At 40.6% G+C, this 24,369-nt stretch overlaps 1 protein-coding gene across 3 annotated transcripts in view; it reads left to right on the plus strand.

Moving 5' to 3' along the window:
* LOC119476940 (A-kinase anchor protein 7-like) overlaps window positions 1-24,369 on the plus strand; it is a 69,021-nt gene that overhangs the window by 38,428 nt on the left and 6,224 nt on the right. The window contains exons 10-12 of one of the 3 annotated variants that reach the window (XR_005204137.1): window positions 8,370-8,399; window positions 13,300-14,295; window positions 23,376-23,378. Coding sequence is in view for 2 of the 3 variants with exons in the window: in XM_037750616.1 (XP_037606544.1) it covers window positions 8,370-8,399; window positions 13,300-13,520 (251 nt within the window). In the remaining variant the exon portion in view is untranslated. Of the gene's footprint in view, window positions 1-8,369; window positions 8,400-13,299; window positions 16,457-23,375; window positions 23,379-24,369 lie in introns of those variants that run through there. The other 2 variants (XM_037750616.1, XM_037750617.1) reach the window with 2 other exon arrangements.

The following is a 24,369-nucleotide window of genomic DNA, read 5'->3' on the forward strand; positions in this document are numbered from 1 at the left end:
AAAAAACCTCACTGCTTTCGCCACAAGTCGGGTCCTGACACAATTTACGGCTCACATGCCTTGAAGCTTGACCAGGGGGGGGAATAAGGGACTGTGGACTTGTTACGCAAAGACAAATTGAAACAGCGCTGTGTCTGCTTTTTAAAAGCTCCAATCAATAAGAGACTTCTTCAATGCTTCGTCCGTCTCCCCACTGTTTTATTGTGCCATGGTCTGACTGGATCCCAGCCAGTGTCTCTGTTTGGCCGGACGCTGTTCAAGCCAGACATGTTTCACAATGAGGCCAGACGCAGCCAGCGCTCTTTATGAAGACATCCAGCACATAATGAAGCTGCAGTAGTTAGCATTCATGTATTGAAGTGATAAAAACGGAGCCAGTTTGGCGTCGACCACACAGGGGGCGATGCTAAGAGGGAGAGGCATGTGATTCCTTGTGTTGCTTTGATTTTCTGAAATGATAAAGAGATGAAAACCCACTGACCTCCTTTACAGAAACCACACTGTATCACCTTAAGTCACAGTGGGGCTGAGCTGATAGAGCCAAGTCATGCCTTGTTATGCTTTCTTGTAAGTTAGCTAACAGACTAGGTTGTGATCCTTTGTGCTGTGACACCAGGCTAGAGGAGCGGAAGATGTCAAATCAAAGCGTGGTTTGTTATTTAGCCTGTTGTCCAGTCACGCTAGAAAGGTCGGGCTGCTTGTTTGATCCACTCGGTCAAGCTGCGTCCACAGGCGACACACCTGTCCAGCCGCACAGCTTTAATGTCTGCGTCCGCTTTCACACCTCCGAGCCAAATGTTAAAGAGAGAGAGACTGTGCCACAGTTTGTTTTCTTGAATTGAAAGAAGCAATACTGAAACTATTATTTTTAGACATTTTAGGCGTGCATGGCTGTAAGGAATGGCAGTGGTCCAAGAAATCCAGAAATATCTCAACATCTATTTGATGGGTTGCCTTGAAATTTTGTACATTTAATATTTAAATGTAATTAATCACACGATTGTCCATAGTTAATTGTGATTAATCACAAATTAATCACAATTTTTTTTTTTTACATCTGTTCAAAATGTACCTTAAAGGGAGATTTGTCAAGTATTTAATACTCTTATCAACATGGCAGTGGGCAAATATGCTGCTTTATGCAAATGTTTGTATATATGTATTATTGGAAATCAATTAACAACACAAAACAATGACAAATATTGTCCAGAAACCCTCACAGGTACTGCATTTAGCATAATAAATAAGGTCAAATCATAACATGGAAAACTCAATCCCAACAGGCAACAACAGCTGTCAGTGTGTCAGTGTGCTGACTTGACTATGACTTGCCCCAAACTGCATGTGATTATCATAAAGTGGGCATGTCTGTAAAGGGGAGACTCGTGGGTACCCATAGAACCCATTTTCATTCACATATCTTGAGGTCAGAGGTCAAGGGACCGCTTTGAAAATGGCCATGCCAGTTGTTCCTCGCCAAAATGTATGGTTGGTACCAATAGATTCCTTCAGTTTTCTAGTTTTCATATGATGCCAATGTTTTCTCTTTAGCTTTAAAAACTGAGCCCGCCACAACCTCCGAAAGAGAGATTGCGTTAATGCGTTAAAGAAATTAGTGGCGTTAAAACGATTTTGCGTTAACCCGTGTGAGAGAAAAATACCATGTCCCTTTGTATTAGCATTTGTGTACTCAGATTTATCCAAATGTTTTAGGAAAGTACAGACTGTCCTAGTTTAGATACATTTGTTATCATATTCGCATCCGCACTCTTTCAAAACATTATAATCACCAGTAACTCTTTTAATGAATCTTCCACTCGGAGGCAGGGCGGAAGGTGTGGGTCACAAAGGGGAGTGAAGGCTAAATCAAGATAAGGTGTGGGTCACAAAGGGGAGGGAAGGCTAAATCAAGATTATAAAGAATGATGTAGTGAGGGAGCTCTCTGTCTTTGTACACTGACTTTTCTTGCTGTATGGACCCAAATGCATTTGCTTAATAAATGGTATTTGCTTCTTAACTGAATGACCAGAGACTGTTTATTAAATAATTTCTCTAACACCCGTTATTATCGCGTTAACTTTGACAGCCATTCCCATATCTTGAGGTCAGAGGTCAAGGGACCCCTTTGAAAATGGCCATGCCAGTTTTTCCTCAACAAAAATGTTGTATAAGTTTTAGCATTAATTAGACTCCTTCGCAAAAAGCAATAATTACATGGTTGGTACCAATAGATTATTTGGGTTTTTTTGTTTCATATGATGCCAGTATCTTCACTCTAGCTTTAAAACTGAGCCCGCTACAATAATGGTTGCGCCAAAGTTCAAACTGGTTGAATTTGGGCGCAGCGCACTGTGAACCCAGCGGCAAAGCGCAGCTCAAACAAAGACTAAACGTTTCGGAAGGCCCATAACATTATACCTGCTAAACATTAGCATGTTATCATCGTCATTGTATGCTGACAGTACAGCTTCACAGCCCAGCAAGCATGGATTTGGACTCAGTCTTGTTAAAACACAAAGGAGAAGGTTGACATAATTTCCACCTAATGTTTAAAAGATATGTTGTACTTGTCTTTATTATTATTGAATTTCTTTACTCTGTTGATTCTCTGTCAGTATGATATGAAGGCACACTGTCAGGTAGCACATCACCCCTCTCGTGTCTTCAGAGTGATGTGATGAGGATGACGAAGAGTTTAGGAGGAACTGGAGCTGCGTGTGAAATAGCGCAAGTGTGAAAACGGAGCTTTGATGTTGTTCGCCGTCTCAGTGGGGGAATTAATCGGCCGTGAAATTGTTGATCAGTGCGCTGGTGAAGAGGAACGGACTCACACGCGTCTGGGCACCAACACCCTGAATCCCATTGTTCTGGCACAAAGGAGAGATTGTCAGAAATGTAATTATTGTCCTCTGTTGTAGAAATAAAAAAAAAAATGCAGGCTCATTAAACCACGTTTTAGGGAATGTTGAGTCGATAACAGAGCTGCAGGATTTTACTCCTTGTAGTTGAGCTACAAGCCATTTGATGAGGACGGTGTAGGTCTATCAGCTTACTCTCCAGTCGAAGGATTCAGCTGGTTTATTGATCTGACTTTCTACCTCTAGCCGGATGTTTAATTAACTGGATTAATCTCCATTAAGTGCACTTCTAAGCACAACAATATTCTGAACTTGTTCGGAATTTAGGTGCATTTGTGTTTGCATTTAAACAGCACATCAGCTTATTTCTCTAATACAGAGGTTCTCAGTCTTCTTTCAGGCAAGGACCTCTTACAAGATAGAGAATATACCCTTCATGTTATGTGTATTGGAATAATTTGACGTAGTCTGTTTTTTTTATACTTGTATAGTCTTAGTTATGTGAAAGAACAACACAAGAGAAATATATTAGAAAGATATTAGAGATGTATTAAACATATTTGTAGATTCCAATATAGATTTGTTAGATTAGAATGTAATCTATGAACTATTATAGATTTAGAGATTAAAATATTGTAGCTTTGTGTGATTGTTTGAGGGCGTGCCAAACTAGCCACTAGGCAGGTGTTATGCAAATGTGTTACTTGTTGACATCACCACGTTACGGAAGACAAGGCGTGCCTTCAAGCAAGGCGTTTCAGGCAGTTCAGGAGCAGTGTTTCTCCCTTTGGCCTGGATTTTGGGCTATGTAACTTTGCAGACCTTTTACATCCACAAAAGAACTATAAAAGACTCTACAGGCAAGGGAAAAAGCACAAACGTGTAATAGGTCCTCTCTAAATGAATGAAATCTGAAATTTTTTCACGAACCCCCTGGCAGAGTGCCACGGACCCCACTTTGAGAATCACTGCTCTAGTAAACCCAAAGTACCTGTTGTTCAGTGATGTACACGTCTGTTTTCCTGATCTCTATGCGGTTGGTTTCTTTGTTAATAATGTAATGTTTATTCATAATAATCCATAAAGCCTGTAACCTGAGTATGAGCTATCTGGGAAAACAGTGTGAATATAAATGTTGAACTGGGCTGCAGTCCGTATCTCGTGACTGAGAGTCTCTGGTATTTCCTCAGGAAACCGCTCCACCATCAGTAGTCTTTACCACAGCCCCTGCATATCCCCACCATCCTCGTATTTTACTTTTTTTTTCCAAGGTTCGTTCTTCCTTATTTCTCCTCCTCATCAGCCCTCCCCCTCTCTGTCCTCAAATACACTCCCTTATTTCTTTTTTTCCACTTTCCTTTTCATTTTCCTGCATCGAACTTCCATTAAGGAGGTCTCCGTGTTGCGCACACACGCCTTCCTCTTCCTCACATCACATACTGTACTGTAGTCTTCCTCCTCCTCTCTGCCCCCCCTTTTCCGGCTCTCTCCTCCTCTTCATCTGCCCATTACTCTGTCTTATGCTCTATCCTCATCCTCGTATATGCTGCATTCATTTTCTGCTTAAACCGCTGCTAGAGCTTTCAGGAAATCAGTTCATTTAGCGTAAGAGGAAATGAGTCATAGCAGCAGATTATTAGGCTGGATGAAAACATAATCAGTTATGCTGCTGCATCCAGTGAATTTGATTCAGGTCTTTAATTGGATTATTATGGGGTCCTTTTGACACTGCATGTAGATGTGAATTGCTTGCGTATGGGTAACATCAACAGACAAGCTACCTCAGCTGGAACTGAACATTATAAAGTGCTCCCTCCATCATGGAAAATATAAAAAGTATTGAAAGCGGCTGGCTAGGATTTTTTGGCAGACTTCAGCAGAATGTCAGCTCCGATCCAACCAGGAAGAGGACTCTATTAGTTATCTGGAGGAGGAACAAGATAAATAAGTGTGTGAGGGAGTTTGAAGTAATAGTGTTAAAAGGTTCTTACATAGCACAACATCAATCACAGCAGAGCAGTGCCCGTGACAAGAGAGCAGAGCCAAGTGAAGCAGGGCAGAGTGGTGACGCTGGGAATGAAATAAAAAACAAAGCAGACACGCAGCAGTTGTCACTTGACATTGCACAGTCTAGCAGCTCGCTGACAGTACAGTCATAATCCCAAACTCAGCGTCTGTACTCCAGCAACCTTTTTGCCCGAGTGGCTACAAAAACCTGGAGACACAGATGGAGGAAGTAAGACTGTGAAAGAGGAGCAAAGTGGAAGGAGAACATAAGTTTACAGCCATGCTGGCAGCAGAGTATAGAAGCAAAGAGACAAAACTCTGTGCTTTTTTTGTTGCTGCCGCCATTTTGGACTGAACACAATTATTATATTTATAATATTTTATTGTTCAACACAGGCCATTTTGGTAGAATATGACAATAGAATAGAAATAATTTAGTTTTACTTTTGTTTGGCACTTTTTAGGCGGACGTTTTACTGGCGTCCCGTAGGCGCTTTCAGTCCAAAATGGCGTAAGCGTAGCTTTGCTGCTGGGCGCTGATATTGCAATGGAACAAACTATTGACTTTCACTTCTTGACAGTATGCATTCTTTGCTAGCAGCACTGGCGCCTTGAGCTAAATGCTAACATCAGCATGCTAACATGCTCGTAATGACAATGCTAACAATTGGACATAGTCAACTATGGCAAAAGGGTAAAATTAGGGTTGCAATTAATGATTATTAACTCATTGATGAATCAACTTATCATTTCACTACTATCTAGCTAACACTGACTTATTAGTTTTGCAGGCATTTAGTCATAAAACCAATATTTTGTTTGTTATTTTTGATGATCAATTAATCATGTAACTTGGTCCTCAACCATCGTCTGGTTCCAGCTTCTTGCTGCTTTTCTGAATTGAAACAAACTCCTGAAGACCTCTCTCCATGCTTTGTCTCGTAGATGGTTAGACGGCCAAGCCGACTCGTTTTGTTTCCAGTTCACAACCTTTACTTCTTCCTCTACTCTGTTTACTGGTGCATTACAGCCATGCGTTGTTCTATAGCACCAACTTCTGACCAAACTACGCTGTAGCCGATTTTATTCGCTCCAAACTAGTTGATGAATTTCCTTGACAATTGAATGGAAACACAGCTGTTGTAGGTTGAATATGTTTGGTTCTTGGAGTCTTAATTGGACAAAACAAGACAATTGAAGACACCGTGGTTTTTGAAAAATAGTGATATTCTTTTTTTTTACTATTTTCTGTTTTTTTATAGACCAAACAGCTTATTGATAAATTGAGGAAATAATCTGATTAAACAATAAGTAAAACATATCATTAGTTGCAGGCCTACAGTAGTTGAGATATTTCAGTTTGGGCCAAAGTGGTAGACCAAGCTACAGACTTAGAGCCATGACGCTAGCATGGCTAAAAACGTAAGAGAGTAATGAAAACACAAGCTGGCATACGATTGCTGCTATTGCTAATCTCATTTCCACTATAGGTTTAACCAGAATCTACTAATTGGCTTGGTTTGCACCATATGGGCTAAAGAGTTCAATCTGGCTGCGTATGTATGTAACACCACAGTGAAAGAGGCAGAGACTGAGACTTTAATGCTATGCATACTGATGAAAAAAGGAATGCATATTATAATTCTGCATCTTTAAATTTTAATGCTGAGGGTTTTCAGCATAGCTTACTCACAATATTTGTTCCGCTGTTCTTGGCTTTTCATTTTCTTTTGTCAAATACTCAGCTATAGCTTTTAGAGGGGGGAAATGTATCAGCGCCCAGAGCGAGATGTCAAAAGGGATATTCGAAAAACAGGTCTTGAGGCACGCCAGTCAATAAATATGGGAATGATGAACCTGTAAGAGAGACGCAGCGGGGCGAAGAAGAAAGACTCAGATGCAGAGGAAGAGACAAAAAGGTTGAAGGAGAAGAAAAAGTCAAACAGATGTGAGAGCAGAGCGCACTTCAAGACAAGAGATCATGAATCCTGCCAGAAAACTGATGTAAGTCAGTACAACCTCCCGTGTTGTTAAAAGTTGAAGTGCCTGTCTGGTTCTTATCCCATCACCATGACAACACTGCCAGCAAAAAAAAGGAGAGAGAGAGAGAGAGAGAGAGAGATTAGGAAAAGTAAAGAGGTAGCATAGAAATGGAGGGAGTATGAAAGATGAAGAGAAAGAGTAGAGGAGTTCGAGAGCGAGGATATAAGCTTTGAGAAATTTTGTGCGATGCTGTAGAACATGCGTATATGTGTGCGTGTGTGTGTGTGAGAAAGAGATATCCGTGTGCCTGTCAGCCATGTTGCCGTGGAATCGGTCTATCCACAGTGAGAAAGGCTTATCTGCTAGTGTGTAACAGGTACAGAGGGCAGATTTACTGCCATCATAAAGGCCTTCATTTTGTCAGGCCTAGATGGAATAGGCAGATAGAAAACTCATTCTCATAAACAGACACCCTTTAAAAGATACAGACACAGAACAGACCTTTGACAAGCATGCAGAAGGAGGTTTATGTAGGGTCAAAATTACAGGCCAATATTTTTTTGGGTATTCAAAACAACAGCAGGATCTGAATTAGGGGTGTAAGAAAATATTGAGTATCGCGATATTGGGTTATGTGATACTGTATCGATTCTCAAAAACACTACACTGTAGATTTTGGATTTATAGTTTACTTGCAAAGATTATCCCAGTCAATACTTTATTTAATTTGCAAAGAGATGTGTGCTCTCAGAGTAGTATTACAGGATGATGGGTGGATGTAACAAGGTGCATGTGGTGGTGTCTTTATACTATGACAGTTTTCCTAAATTTAGATTTAAAAAGTCACAATATATCGCCTTGCTTACAGTATCGCATTATATCGCAATATATTGAATTGTTAACCCCTGTATCATGATACGTATCGTATTGCCAGATTCTTGCCAATACACAGCCTTAATCCGAATAAGAACGAGGAGACGAAATGAGGGATTTAGTCCTCCTGTGTGGTTAACCTTCCCATATTAAAATCAGCCAACAGTACATTTTCTAAAGCGTCTAAAGATGTTTATTCGTGTTTGCATTTCTTCCACATTTGGAATAAAAAGTTCTAGCACCTAACAAAGACTTTTTTCAGTGCACAAGTTATTTATTACTTGTGTAATCAATGCTGCTGTCTGTCTGTCATCCCTCGCCTCACACCCAGCCCCAGAAAGTGCACACCTGCGCCCTATTTATATATGCAGAGTCTTGCAGCTTTTGGCAGTATGACAGTATATGAGTGAACTTGGATATTTCTTCAGCGTATTTGTGCATCCATTTTAGTCCTCCTGTAGCCCACGGGTCCAAACCTTATCCTTTAAAAAATCCTGCTGTCTTGCACTAAAGAGTATCTCCCTTGTGTTAACAGACAAAGAGGCTTTCATGGCTGTACTGCTTCCTGAGTGCATGAAATCCACGAGACGGCAAAATATCTGTTTTTTTGTGTGTCTTTTATTTAATATTTCATGTTTGTGTTTCAGATTTAAACCCACTCCAGGCCAAACGCTCAAGTATGTGTCCTTCCTTACATCATTTGTTTAGGTTCATTTAAAACCTAATCTTCATCTGATTACAGGCTCAAATTGCATAATGTAAAGAAATCGATCAGATCATCTAACAATCAAATTCAGGATGATTACCATGATTATATTGATTACAAAAAGATAATGCAAATGATCACCTGGAGTATATGTAATCCAGAAATGATGATGAATCATCATCATCAATCGTTACTCATGCTGGAAAAGCAATCCCATCGCATCTGGTGTGTTGCTCCACAGCATTTTATAAACTGCACTGGTCCAAAAAATTAACAATCACATAAACAATCCTATTTCTGATCAATAAAACTGGTAGCATTCACTTTCAGCTGATATCATATTTCACATCTATAATCATTTCACTGCCCTCATTAGTGGAAATTCAGTTAACCTAAATGATCCAAGCAAAAGCGGTCTTGTCCGGATTAAGGAGGCGGGACAGGAAGTGATTAAGGAGACTGTCCATTAACCGTGCCGCCAGAGTTTATGGCCTAGTGTTAGCGAGCGTCTCTCCCCACCCCCACCCCATCGCTGTAGCTTCCTTGAACAAGGAAGTCTCTAAGGGACCCCTTCAAGGATTTTATTACAGAGATCAATACAGTATCACATGATTTCTACTATGATAAGAAATTGTATCCATAAGCCATCCGTTGTGTCTACAGCCCGAAACATTTTAAATGCAACAGCGTTACTTACTGATATTTGCCTTTCACATGTTTTAAGATTTGCATAGAGAGATTTTATTAAAGACATAAATAGCAGGGCTGAGGCCTCTACAACCGTTGGACTTCAGCATATGCACATACTGCTGTGCTGTCATCATTATTAGAGTTCCCTTCGCACTCAGACACTTTGTGGTGTGGATAAATCTACAACTCTGTCACAAGAAAGTCTTCGTTACGTATGGCAATGTAAAACCATATAAAGCCACAGATCGTTTTGTGGTACTGATTAAATAATAAAACCTGCGTTCAGTGTGTTTATTTTGAAATGCAGGCTACAGTACACATACAGTATCTCGACAGCATTCACAGAGAGATTCTACACCACAGTTTAACCAGCATGCATCTTGATGTTTGTTTTAAATGGGCTTTTTTTTCAAATTGCCTCCCACTGGAAAGCAGATAAAGCATCATCAAAAGAAGATTGTTCTGTGTGATCAGCAGCTGATTACAACTGCTGGTTACACAGACCAGGAGCCAATCATAAATAATGAGCTGTAAGTAGTCTGCACGACCGACAGTTCTTCAAATGATGAGAGGTGCATGCTGGGTCCATGCCCCCAACGCAATTCTTTAATCACTGATGTTTGTGACTGTGCGTGCAAAACTATAAAGACCGGTGCGAAAAACTATACAGGGCACTTATACATAGACTCAGTTTAGGCGTGGCATTAACATGCAATCTGTATCTGGATATCCTATCTCGATATGGAGAAACACATGTTAATGCAGGTGCACATGCACGCAGAACACATTGTGATCGGATCGGCCAGATCACATCTGGAGGTGGTCAGGCTCGCATTGTGATCGAATCTCAGCCAGGTGTAGATACAATCCGTACAGCGTGACCAAATCCGCCCAGCATTTTGAAAGGATCACCTCACTCCGCCTCTTCCTGCTAGATTAAGATACCCGGCAAAAGCTTAGGGGGGGGCGCCTGGGTTAGCTCAGTTGGTAGAGCGGGCGCCCATGTAACAAGGCTTGGTCCTGACCGCGGCGGCCCGGGTTCGAATCCGGCCTGTGGCCCTTTCCGCATCCACTCTCTCTCTCCCCCCTTTCCAAGACTCTATCCACTGTCCTCTCAATAAAAAATGGAAAAATGCCCCCAAAAAAATAATTTAAAAAAAAAAAAAAAAAAAAGCTTAGGGGTTAGGGGCGGCCGTAGCTCAGCGGGTAGAGTTGTCGAACCAGAAGGTTGGTGGTTTGATCCCCGGCTCCTTCTGTCGTCATGTCGAAGTGTCCTTGAGTGAGATAAATGCAGAGGTCAAATTTCATGTATGTACCTGTATGTACACTGGAGAGGCTTCAGTTGGTTGCAATCTCCTCACTTCACCGCTAGATACCACCAGATCCTACACACTGGACATTTAAGTTTAAGTAAAAGCTACAAGTAGTAGCCATAGCTAGCAAGTCTTCCCTCACAAAAAGTGATTCGAAATGGAATGCATTTCATTGCTTGCCTCAACCTGGGACACGCCACGTTTGTTTTACAAATCCACAAACCCCCTAAAAACAATTTGTATATTGACATTCAATTACAATGCTGGCAGAATCAAGATAACATGAACACAAAGTCCATGGATTGGATGTCATTATCCAGATAATGTATCCAGATACATGTTCATATCAGGTGTAAATAATGTAAATGACTCTTAAACGGTCTGATAGCGCTGGAAGCACCAGTTTCAGTTGACTCAGCTTCAGTAGAAATGGCCATTAGTGGCCTATTAGTTCCTCATACTAGTGTCTACGGTTTACTAAGAAAGGCAGATTTAGAATAAATTCCGTCTGCTGCAGTCCTGAGGGCAAAAAGCCCTCATCAAACAGCGGTCAGAGGTGTGAGTCACTCAAACTGACAAGCAGGCTGCAGGCAATCAAACAGCATATCAGTGCAACAGCAGCAGGGCTTCTCAGAACAGCACAGCTCCATAAACCATGAGTTAGATGTACTGTACTACAACAGAACACCATGTTAGCTTCAAATCAATGTAGCAGAAAAATAAGAAAGTGAAGCTGATGGGAGCACATGGTGACCATAATTGGATGAGCGAAGAGTGTTCATATGCTGCCCAGTGTGACGAATCCTACTTTCTGTTTGTCATGCTGTTAGCAGGCTGAATATGTGGCATAAATAACACAAATCCATGGATACATAATGCATGTGTCAACAACAGTACAAGCTGGTAATGATGGTGAAAATGCTGCGGTAACAGTGACTGGAATGTATTCCAGCGGCCTGTATTGTAAATCTCAAACCAGCAGAATAGCTGGAGGATAAAAGGTAGAAAATAAGATGTAAAATGTCCACAGCATGGATGTGCCAACAATAGAATGAGATCAATGCAGAGAATGTGCACACCTTATTAAATTCATACCAAACAGTGGTATACCGGGTACTGGTTAGATGTGTCGTGTATGTGTTCATACATAAACAGAAAATAATTGCTTGCTTTATGCAAATGTATGTATATATTAATTATTGTAAATCAATAAACAATACAAAACAATGACAAATATTGTCCAGAAACCCTCACAGGTACTGCATTTACCGTAAAAAAAATATGCTCAAATCCTAACACTGCAAACTGCAGCCCAACAGGCAACAACAGCTGTCAGTGTCAGTGTGCTGACTTGCCTATGACTTGCCCCAAACTGCATGTGATTATTATGAAGTGGGCATGTCTGTAAAGGGGAGACTCGTATGCATTATTCAACCTCCTTCGCGACAAGATAGTATAACATGGTTGGTACCAATGGATTCCGTAGGTTTTATAGTTTCATGATGCATTATCATCGCGTTAACTTTGACAGCCCTAATGCATATATTAATAATAAACTAATAAAACAGCCAACATTAAGAGTAACACCAGGTTGGTAATAAAACTACAACAGAATATAAAAAAAATATACATTACTATTTATGGATATGATTCTGACCTCAACAAACCTTACTCCTCCTCCTTCGCTGTCTCACTCCTACTGTATGAACCGTCTCCTTCTATAATGAATAATGGAGCACCACACTGCTTTCAAATGTTAACAAGCCTATGGGCCCTGTGGGATTCTGTGGTGTTGAAGATAAGCTTGGGGATTTTTCTCTTGGCCTTGGTAATCAAATGTTAAGGTGGGTATAGGGTGTTTTTTGAACCACTGCAGTAATCTGTGTGTGCTCGTGTGTGTGTGTCAGTCAGGCAGACTGGATGGTTGAGTGATTCTCCATTACTCTCCGTCTGAATGGCTGCTTAGTGCAGACCGTCCATCTTCCAGCCTGCCTGCCTTAAATGTCTTTCTACATGAATTATTGACTTACTGCCCATCTTACTTTTTTTTCCTAACTGGCTTTATGTCCGTCAGACTCCTCCTCTATCTCGCTGTCTTTTTGTGTGCCATTTTATCTGTAGCAAAAGCAAAAGCAACTGTGTGTCAAAGAGCTTTCAATCACTCCCAGGATGTAGATTAAAGCCAACATGCATGTATAGAAGAGCTGAGAGATGGTCTTTTACCTCATCTGTTATTATCAACTCTACTTGTCACATCTTGTGTCACATCCAATCCATTGTTGCTGGATTCAGTCTATGATGAGTCGGCTCATTTATCATTGTCAGATTAATAGTTATTTTCTGTATTTATTTTGAACATACTGGAATGAGAATGAAATCAGCCCTGGTATCATATGAAAAGACACCCAATCACCACGGGAGGCTTCTAGTTACACTCAAATTCATTGTTGCGTTTATGGCTTCCAATGTCACTATAGTTGAGATCTTGTATGTCTCACATATAGTACAGTAGACCACCAGCTAGTGGCATGAAGACAGTTGGAAATCCACAGCTTGATGATGGGTTTCAAATTCCAAGTTTATGTTATTTGTATATTATTGGAAATGGATTACTGCTCCAGTGATAATACACTCAAAATTGATTTTTGCAGTAGGTGTTAGGGGCATCGTCACACGACACTTAAGGTGGTATTAATCTGATTTTGAGGTTAATATCAGCTGTGTCGCCAAACACTTGTAATACTGCAAAGATTAGGAATTGGTGGAGACCAAAAACAGAGCTAAAAGAGAGTGAAAGTTGGACTTGCATCCGTCAGGTGGCCAGAAACACAACTGATAATGTCGTTTTATTTTTCTTGTTCTACCCAGGTGGGCGTCGCCGGTCTGAGCCCGACGAGGCGGAGCTACTGAGGGTGAGCAGGCGATTGGTCGAGGACGCCGTCAATCGCGCCATGCAACAGTACAAACAAGAAACACTTCAAAACGGGGGAGGGCCTAACGCCACGGCTCTGCAGCCCCCTGGAAACACTGAAGAGACTGCAACAAAGACGGACACTACAGCTAACTCCACGACAGACAACAGGAAGTGACATCATCGGGACTGAGGTACAGAGACTGTAAAACCAGCCGCCCAGAAAACATCAGCCAGGCCTGGCTAACCAGGAGAAGAGTCAGTAAGCCCTGGGCACAAAGCCTGAACAAGCCAACTAGTCAGCTCTGACTAGATAACCCAGCTAGCCAACCACAACGGCTAGCCAGTCATGCTAGCTACCTGCCCAACTGACCTAGCGTGACACACTGCTAGTTAAATAGATAATGTAGCTTGAGTTCAGCGCTCGGTGACCGTCCCAACAGGCCAGCTAGCTAAAGCCTGTTAGTTAACTCACTACATATAACAGCAAGGACATCGGCCCTCGGTCTTCACTCAGCTGCGGGTCTGCGTTTGCACATCAAGCCCAGAAAACATATGTGAAGCACTCCTCTAGAGACGCACATGCACATGTTAAGGTTTCGCTTTGACTTGCCACTCAAACTGCCCTTTTAGAACACGATGAATCATGTTTTGTAGACTCTTTGGTTTACCATCACCTGCACTTAAAATGTGACTTAATATCCTCAATTTCCCCCATGAAAAAACTTCTTTCTCTTCTCTCACTTCATTGTTTCAGGTGAAGAAATTATTTTACTTTCCTTTTTAGCGTATGTTTCTCTTGAAAGATCAGTGCTGTCTTCATTGACAAAAGATTACACGTCTGCTCGTCTTTGTGGCCGAAGGGGAAATGCGAGAAAGAGTGCAAGTTTTTGTCGTATTTTGCCGCGAGTATTGGTTCAAAGCACTTACAATTCAATTTCAGGAAACTTCCAGTTCTCTGTCTGCATACCACACCGCATTTTTGTCTTTATTCTAAGTTGTTTATAGAAAGCGATCTGGCCCCAGCTGCGCTTTAAGTATTATATATTACTGTTGAATTAACCAAGTGTGTCCGGCCGAGGCAGCACCGAGACAATCATCAATTTAAGGTCAGTTATAAGCTCTGAAATTCACATTTTCAAACAGAAACTAAGTGATACAAGCTCTTTGAAACCCAATTTGGACTCCTCTGTTGGATCCACCGACACTGTGGGAGCATACAGACTGGTATCCTTGTGTCACATTATTTTATCTCCACTAATGTACAACTACTAAACTAATTAAAGTACAAAGGATGAATTGGAGATACTTAATTGCTTATGCTAAAGATAAAAAATAACACTCCAAAAATACACTACAAGTTGCCAAGAAAGCGTTTTTACTCCATTAATGCCAAAACATCCATTAATGACCTGGGTGCTTGTCTCAATTAAATCTATGTGACATGATATTATTACTATTACACACAGGCATTCATTTCATAACTCCGCTTCCTGCCTGATCATATATAAATGTAATTATTTTTTTGTTAACACATTGTCAGTTTTGTTCTGTGAAATGATTTTGAAGCAGCAGCAAAAATGCACAGATTCATAAATTGTGTGGCGATAAACACGGACTGTTGCCTCGCTGATTGAGGCTCAGCGTTCATTAGGAGTACTCACGCTGATCGGAGGAGCTTTTATTCTGTAGTACTGTACATGTGAGAGCATTTACAGCCAAGTTTTTCAGATGGTGATGCTGGTGTCGGGGAGGTTAACTCAGACAATCGCTGCTGTCAGCTGAAAACCCTCCGGCTTTTGATTTCAGTGTCTTCCATCCATTTATTTTTTGTAAAACTTGATGAATAAAATTGGCCTTTTCGTGCTCTGCATTTGACCCCACAGCTCATGGAATTCATTCAGAAACACCCGGTGTGAAATTAAGGGGGATTTTTCTGAATTTCTTTTTTTTTTAAACTTGATTTCCTGGAGATGAGGTTTTTCGACTGACAGCAAGACGATGATGATAAAGCTATGATTAAAGTGATTGGTTTACTCTGACATTAAATGTGTTATTTTATCCGTTCTAACTATTATTTATAATGCTTTGCTGTCCCTGTTAGAGAAATGAATTTCATGTGACAAGCTGAAAAGGTGTTTAATTTAAAAATGAGAAAAAGAGCATTCAGTTTGCATTTAAAGGTGAAAAAAGCACAAAATGATTTTTTTTTTTTTTTTTAGTTTTTGGTTTCACTTTTTTAAAAGAGCAGGTAAACATGTACATGCTGTTAAATCACCTCTGTTCAAAGTGGCCTTAAGTCACTAAAACAAGTAGATTTTTGTGCTTAAGGTGACAATGCGTGGCTAACATCTTAGCCAGTGCGGGTGATGATGGCTCGTTTTGCTGTGAGATTTGCCAAAGTCTCTTAAATGTAATCCTGTGGCTAAAGAGTTGGATTCTTGAGTTAAATGTAAAAAAACGTCCACCATGACACACAATTCATGTCATTTCTATTAAAAGATAAATCAATTCCTGAGACAGACAACAGTGAGTCAGTTTGCCAGCTCAGATTTTCAGCCCATGTGAGGTTTAGTTCCCTCCAGTGCAAACAGGTGTTTGCTGGAAAATGTGCTCTCATCCCTGTGAAATTCACTTAAATCCTGTCACTGTGGGCTCATTGCAACGCCAATAAAGAAAGGTGAATTCTGTCTTAAGGTGGACTTTGATCGTTTCCGTTTTGATCTTTTATTGTCACCGGATCCTTAATCTCCTTAAAATCCCCTTTAATACACAAGTTGTCCTGTTGGCCTGTATGGTTAGTCCGTTTATCTGTCGCTGAGAGCGTATGTGTGTGTTTCTGTGTGTGTGCATGTGTGTGAGTGAGTTCACACAACGACGGTAGGATGTTTGATCAGCGGTTCCCCAGAGAAATTCTTGTCTCTATCAATCATGACAACTCAGAGCTGTGTGTTTGTGTGCGAGTGTGAACGTCTGTACAAATTTGTCTTTTCTGTTTGTCTTTCCATTTGTCCGTGTGTACGTCTGACCGCGTGGGTGTCTCGGTTGTACTGTGTTGTATATCTTGTTCTGCCATATTTGAACAATAAAACAGGATATGAGATTCAAAACCAATATCCCTTTCTTCGTCTCCTGATTTCCATCTGCATGAACATGGAGGTCCACAGTGGTTACAGATTGTCTTGTGTAGTATCTAACATGGTTTTATAGGGCTTTTTAATAAGTGGATTTGTGTGAAACTTCATAAATGTCATATCCATTTTGCTGGAAATGCAGGTAGAAAATTCACTAGATTGTCCTCAAAGATGAGCTGTTTTTAAAAGCAAATGTTTTATGGTGGTTCGTAACTTTAACATACTTTAATGTCAATGCCAGAGAGAGTGCACATTCTGAGTATCCCGTTTTTTTAGTCTATTTAATCAGGGATTTTTAACATGATTTTCAAGAATTTAAAGCCCTCTGCTCCTTTAAAAAGTAACATTTCCATTTTTTCACACTTTTCAGCATCTCAACAGTGCATGCCATATTTTAGAGTAAAATGTTTTGTCTTTCGGTAATTTAAAACCAATGTTTACCCGTAGATATATATATTAGTCTTTTATTTCTAATTGGTTGATGCAAACTCCTTCCTCCATATTTACCCTAGGGTTGGTAAAGATTTTCGAAAAAAATGTTGTTATATTAGTTGAAATTTTTATTGCATCCTGAAAACAATCAATAAATCAAATGCTCTGACTAAAAAAGCGAATACCAGACGGCAGTAAAACATCCGCCTACAAAGTGCCGTATAAAAGTGAAATAAAATTATTTCTATTCTATTGTCAGAATTTTAAGGTTTCTACCAAAATGGCCTGTGTTGAACAATAAAAGTATTATAAATATGCATAGGCCTACTATTGTAACTATTTACTTACTTACTTATTTATTTATTAAACTTTTTTGCCCGGCCGCTTCCCAGAGGAGCATAAGGATGGACATAAATGGAAGTTTTGAGAGCAATCTCAAACTTTTTCATGGACGTTCAAAATAGATGTCCAATAGACCACAGACCATGGATGTATAAGATGTTGTGTCCTGTGCTTTTGCCCTGTGTGTTACTAAATAGCCTACAACTACATTAATTAAAAAATCTAGTTTGCTCCTGCGAGTTTCTCAAGATCACCATCCATCAACTGCAACCGTTTATCCCGTTAGGGGTCGCAGAGGGGCTGGAGCCGATCCCAGTTGACAATGAGCGAAGGCGGGGTACACCCTGGACAGGTCGCCAGCCCATCATAGAGACAGACAACCATTCATACTTACAGGCAATTTAGAGTCAACAAGTAACCTAACCAGCATGTCTTTGGACTGTGGGAGGAAGCCGGAGTACCCGGAGAAAACCCATGCTGACACGGGGAGAACATGCAAACTCCACACAGAAGGGCCCCAAGCCAGATTTGAACCTGTGACCCTCTGTGCTGGTGAATCCACCACGTGTTGCTGTTGTAGTAGGTTACAGGTAATTCCACCTCACACAGGTGATTTCACTCTGCCTGATTAGACCTGTGTTGATTGACACCTCCTTCGCTCTCCTGTTGTCTTTGTTGCACATGTTGTTGCGGTGGGACAAACTCCTGAAGGACTTGTCACCTGTTGTTTTCCCTGTCTGTGGGTAATTGGCTTCACAGGAATGCTAAAATGAGGACAGTGTCACATGAAGCGCCCAGCAAGGACAGCATCATAAAGCAGGGAGGAGGTGAGTTAATGATCCTGGACTGGTGCAGTCAGTGTATTGTCTGTCTGGCAATGTCATGATTCCTAATGGCCAGCAGGGAGGCAGATAGGTGGACAGTGAGTGATGAATGAGTGAGTTTTTATTTTGACAAATGTTAATGACCTTCCTCTTCCTTGTGCTGACATTTAGGAGGTTTAAAGCAGAAGTGATGAAGGCAGCCTCACAGCTGCACCAACCAGCAGTACTGAGACTCACGGTAAGTAAACATACAACACACACACATGCAAGTAAAGGGCACAGTGTTGCTATTCTTGCATCTTTCCTTGAGTTTTCTTCACAATATCAAGATCACCTTTTAAATACATGCAGAAAAAGTCAGAGTGAACTGTGTGAAACAGGGTCGTGGTGGGTGTTACTAACGTGAAACCACCGCCAGCTCTTTTATTTCACAGCTTCCCTCATAATGTGAGAATCTGTTGAATCACGTAGAGTAATGCTGCACGTCTTGATGCCGTGCTTTAGTCATCAGCTGACCTGTGTGTGATATAGTGCCGTGATGGGTGCAGATTCTGAGTGATTCATGTAGAAATTAACAACTTTCCAACTGTGACTTATCAAAGGCAGAGTGATGTAACCAGAGCTGAGGGTGGACAGAGGGCACATTTGTAATCACCTGTCCAATATAATTGAAATGATCTGAGGATGGATGGCGTCGTCATCTCGGCGCTTGTCCTCTTGGAATTTGCTCACTGAGTCACATCTCTCGGTTAATGTGGATGCCACAACAACCATAAAGATTACGTCACAGAGTTTTTATCAAAGACTACACCCCACTCGGGAAGATATAGGGTAGGATTACCTGCATTTTGAGCGTAGATTTATCACTTTTGCTAACGAGGTTTTGTCTTCATCAGTTTGTCTCTTTGTCTGTACCTTCTCAGGAAGCATATCTCAAAAAAGTGTATTGAAATTTAGAGGGCTGATAGACTTTAAGCCAAGAAACAGTTACATTTACAGCAGTTGATGAATGTCATCTTATCAATAGGAGACTAATGGAGATAGGAGACATTCTCCCAACTCTAAATGTAAAAAGAAAAATGTGTTTTCAGGGCTGATAAATCAATTAGTGTGTTATAATTTCATCGCATAATGCATTTTTTGACAATTACTTTCTGCAATGTCAGTTTTATGGTTGACACTGCAATCGTCTTGCTGTAAAATATGAATTTGTCGCTACAGAAATCATCAATTAGAGCATCTTATGAGAGTTGTTATCCCTTCATACCTGCTGTGTCCCATCATGAATGGGAGTCATTAATGTGACTGTGTGCTGAATATTCATAAAGCCCATTTGTTTGTTCTTCGGAGAGAAAACTGTGAACTAGAAAGTATTTATTAGCAGAATATTTCAGTTGTTTACTGTCTATTTAAACCTTGATTATTTTATTGTAAGAGCTTCCCCTGGTTTACTAGACAGTATGAACGCCAGCAGGCAGAGTATGTCACCTCCAACATCAAACATCACAGTGGTTAGTGTGTGAAAATCATCCAAAAATGAGGAAGTCAGAGCACACTCAAAGGAGCCCTCTGCCGATTTTACACATGAAAGGTCAGTTTATTGCTATGCAGCCTGGGAAAACAGCTGTATAATGCCATCTGTCGTCTGGAGGAATAACCTTCATAATGTCATCAGGGTCATCTCAATTTACCAAGCAGGAAGACACGATTGAGTTGCATTGTGGGAAGTGTAGGATCCAGGGTTTTGTGGGTGTGAGTTTATCTAGGGAGAACTTATTTCCATTTTATAGCTAACATACCAGTTGTGTAGTTATTTCTTTTTTGTAAGTAGACACTGCTGATAGCCCAGAAGCAGATTTTGTTTAGCTGTCAAAATTCAGACCAACTAATGTGACTATTTTAAACTTTTTTTTTTGGCATTTTTTGGATAAATCAATGAAAAAATACAAGACCGTATCAAAACATTTCCAGCGTCCACATACAACCGCGTGCCTCTGATGTGAGGTGTTGTACAGTGTTGTGTATGCATGTTGGTGTGTGTTTGTGCGTTCACTCTCAGAAGCCCACAGGGTTGTTCTCTGCTTTTTGCTCCGAAAGACAAAATATCCTCCTCTTTTTCCTTTTTACCCTCTTTTTTCTCTTTCTATTTTAGTCTCAGTTCCATCTGGCACCATCTGCTTTTGTAAGAGTTATGTGTGTGTGTGAAAAACAAAGTGAGTGAGTAGACTCTATATTCTGCATTATGCATGTCTGGCTTGTCCAGCTTATACCACACATATCACCTCAAGGATCTCACTCTTTTCTCCCATAAGTGCCGAATCTGCAGAACACATAGCCTACTTTAATAATAATAAAACATAACAATCATCTCACTGAGGCTGTGGGCTGAAAGCTGGCAATTATCACAATAACAATTTTAAGAAATTGAAGGGCAGGCAGAGGGAGGAGGAGGGAGAGCCGTCCGTTGTGTTGAAGAGCCTCGGCTGCGAGGTGACTCAAACATGACTGGAATATGAACAAGCTAACCCTCCCTCCCTCCGCTCACCCACATACAGATACACAGAATCTATTAGGAAGAACGATGCTCGCTCTCTGTCATTCACCAGGGAAAGTACAAATTACAGCTCTCTCTTGTTTTAACGCCAGTAGAAACCCACATTATTTACAAATGAAAAATATGGGTATTTAGGTCCTCAGCTGATATATAATACAGCAATTAGAATCTGAGTGATACTTTTTTTTGGAGTAATAAGTGTTTCTCAATTGAGGAATGTCTAATAGATGTGTATTTTAACAATGAAGTAAACACTAATAGAATGAAACGTGAGAAAACTTTCTAAAACTCATGTTTTGACACTGATTACTTCTTGTGTTTTTCCTGTGCAATAGACTAACCTTAGATATAAATGGACCACTACATAACCATATGTATTTGTCTCTGTACTACAGTATAACCAACAGTGGAATGTGTTAAAATACCATTTTGAAGTACCTTAGGTGTATTTTCCATTTTATGCTACTTTTCAAATTCACTACATTTCAGAGGCAAATACTGTATTGTACTTTTTACATTTATATATAGCTACATCTACAGTATATTTACTAGTTAGATGATTATTTTAGATTAGCATAAAGACTGGAAGCAGTGGGGAAACAGCTTAAATCTTGCCTTCCAGCAGCCTTACATTTTAAGTGACAACAAAGTCACTGGTGCAGGTTGTGCTGGTATGCAGTATTTGTTGGTCATGGCTAGAATGTATCGTGCAAAATGTTGAAACTCTCGCGAGATTGTTCAGGTTAGGCATTGACCTTGAATGGTTTAAGTTAGAATAGGTCATCGGGCAGCGTGCCTTGCTAGAGTTTTGGCAAGTTTTTGCAATTTGCAGGTTACTTTCTAGACACTGATTTTTGTTACCTTCAGCCAGAACCACGGTTTAGCTGTAAAATGAGAAAGTTTGTGCCATTGAAAAATCTGTTGAAGGAACGCCAAGTTCTGGTCACATGAACGGAGCACCGCCAATAGGAACGATCTCTCAATGAAACGACCTGTGATAGATTTTTTTAAAAGCCTGAAAACAGAGCCATGAGGAGGTGCAGAAGTCTAGTTTTCTCTCAGAACACTTGAATTACAATGTGCTGAAAGGTTATTATGGAATTTGCTCCTAATGATGCCAAAAATATACTGCCTACTGCCACTTTAACTAGCATTAATCAAGACAAATGTATGTTACTACAGATAAGGTGTTGGAACAATTAGCCTCGCAGCCTGCAGCTGTGATTAAACTACTCTGTCACCTCACTTACTGCACAGCATTCAGTCGACCATGGGCTGTGTTTGACAAACTGTAATAACACTTTCTAAAAGCCATTTTCTGCTAATTTGCTGTGATAAACACCTGCTGTCAGCAGGTCTGAAATACAAGCACTGATTCATTGTTTGCTAGCCATGCTTTAAATAACATATGGCTACAGTGGCCAAAAAAAGAAGTGGTAGTTAGAAAACATTCAACTGTGCAGGCCAGCTCTAACTATATTTTTTACTATCCAAGTTCCCTGATGCTGCTTGATTGACAGAGGTGGTGTGGCCTATCAGACTTTGGAGTAAAGCTTGTTAAATTGTAATTTACCACCGAGGACAAATCAGAGGCTTCAATCTGCATCACAATTTAAAGGTACAGTGTGCAGGATTTGGCGGCATCTAGTGGTGTGGTTGCAGATTGCAACCAACTGAGAACCCCTGCGCTCACTCCTCCCTTTCCAAGACTGGTAACATGAGCCACCGAGTGTAAATTCGTGGTAACGCCGTTCGCCTCACCCAGAAGCCGTCCTTACCATAATAACACTACTTTAGGAGCAACGGAAATCAGAAGGCAGCTGGCGGTACCACGGTTTTTGCACTCTGAGGCTCACGTTACCGCAGCTCCACAAGCGTGTCGGAGAACGACGGTGGCCTTCAGGTAACGTAAAAACGCGCAAGGCTCTCTCTAGAGCCAGTGTTTGGTTTGTCTGTTCTGGGCTACTGTAGAAACATGGCGGAGCAACATGGCGGACTCTGTGAAGAGGACCCGCTCCCTATGTAGATATGAAGGACTCATTCTAAGCTAACGAAAACACAACGATTCTTAGTTTCAGGTGATTATACACTAATGAAAACAGTTATGAATAGTATATTCCATTTCTGCTAACGGAGCCCCCGAAATGTTACGCATTGTTCCTTTAAGTTCCAGTTTTAGTGATGACACAGTTGCAGCTGGTGCAGTTTCCTCTCCATACAGCCTTGTAATCAGCCCATTTTCAGTGGACCAACACAAACACATTATACATCAGCAGTCGATTATACGTACATACACAATAAATTAAATATAAAAAAAGCACATCAGTGGGTCAAAGTACACAGACGTGGGCATTGACAAGAAGCGTTTCCACCCAGCAGTGGGAAAAGGTTGTTGTTGAAGCAGATTGTGGGAGTAAAGGAGTGAACAGGGTGAGAGGGGTCAGGCGTTGGTCTCTTTGTCTGAGCTGTTGTTTGAACGTGAGGATGCTCTCAGTGGCGGCTTTATAACAGGAGGAAGTTTTCACTGTTTTTTGTTTTTTTTCTCTGAGGGAAGTGTTTGCGAGGCTTTTCCTCAGGCGTGATGGGTTCATTAGAGTGAGTTGTTTTTGTGTGTGCCAAGAAATGTGTTATGGTTATTTGTTTTCTACGGATGAACAGATATAGATTTTTGTGTCTGGGTTCAGTATACATGCACCTGACACTTGGAAGCAGTAGATTTTCTCTTTCTTAACTTAGCAAGATATTAGGCAGTAGAATCCAGCCCACGTTCATGTCCATATCAAAACTGCTGACACATTTTGTCAGATTGCACTGATGAGCTTCTCCAACTATGTAGTAAGATAAGAGCTTCATTAAATCAAACCCTTTTATTTGATACTATCTATGGCCTTCAGTTTTTCAATAACAGCCATTGAAGGTTATAGCACATATGTAATAGTTTGCATTACTACTGAGTCTGCCTTTCCTGCTGCTCAGGATTGAAATTGCGTACTCCACGTACAAGGGATTCACAGGGAAACGATGCATGCATGATTTTAACACATGCTTAATTATATATACATTCACATATTTAACGTAATGTGGAAGACAATTTTAGATTGATTTCATTATGATGTAGGGATGCTAATTTTGAAAAAGATTCTTAACCGATAACCGACCCTCGGTAACCAATTATTAACCGTTAACCAACCAGATTTGTGCCTCGCGCCAGCTGCAGTATATGAGCACAACAGACAACTGAGAACCCAGATCACCTGTCCGGGCTAAGTTGACAACTTAGGAGTGTTTGCTTCTCTCAGTGGTCAATACATCACCATACGTCATTTTGAATGTAACTCTGGGACCGCCGTATTAAACACTCTGTTACCATCAGTAACCACAGGTTTGGCGAAATCAACCAGGGCTGAAATCTGAAGGATTATAAATGAAAATAATTATTGTTTGTGTTCTTAAAAGCAGAAGACGCTTTAATGTACTCATCTAACTGTTGTAGGTTAGAGCACAGAAAAAAACGCAACATCTGCGTACAAATACAAACTACACCAATTATGGCCTTTTTCTAATTAATATCTGTTTAGATTGGATAATTAGTGTGTATGCAAACACAGTGAGAAAAACCAGACTCCGTGCAGTTTGTCATTGAACCACAAGAACAGATTAAAGGACCGTAATGAAGGTTTAGTTTCAGCCCATTAACTACAAATCGAGTATACTTAACATTACGCTATTTTTTTTTCTACC

This window comes from Sebastes umbrosus, chromosome 18 (assembly GCF_015220745.1).
Source record: "Sebastes umbrosus isolate fSebUmb1 chromosome 18, fSebUmb1.pri, whole genome shotgun sequence".
Lineage (NCBI taxonomy): Eukaryota > Metazoa > Chordata > Actinopteri > Perciformes > Sebastidae > Sebastes > Sebastes umbrosus.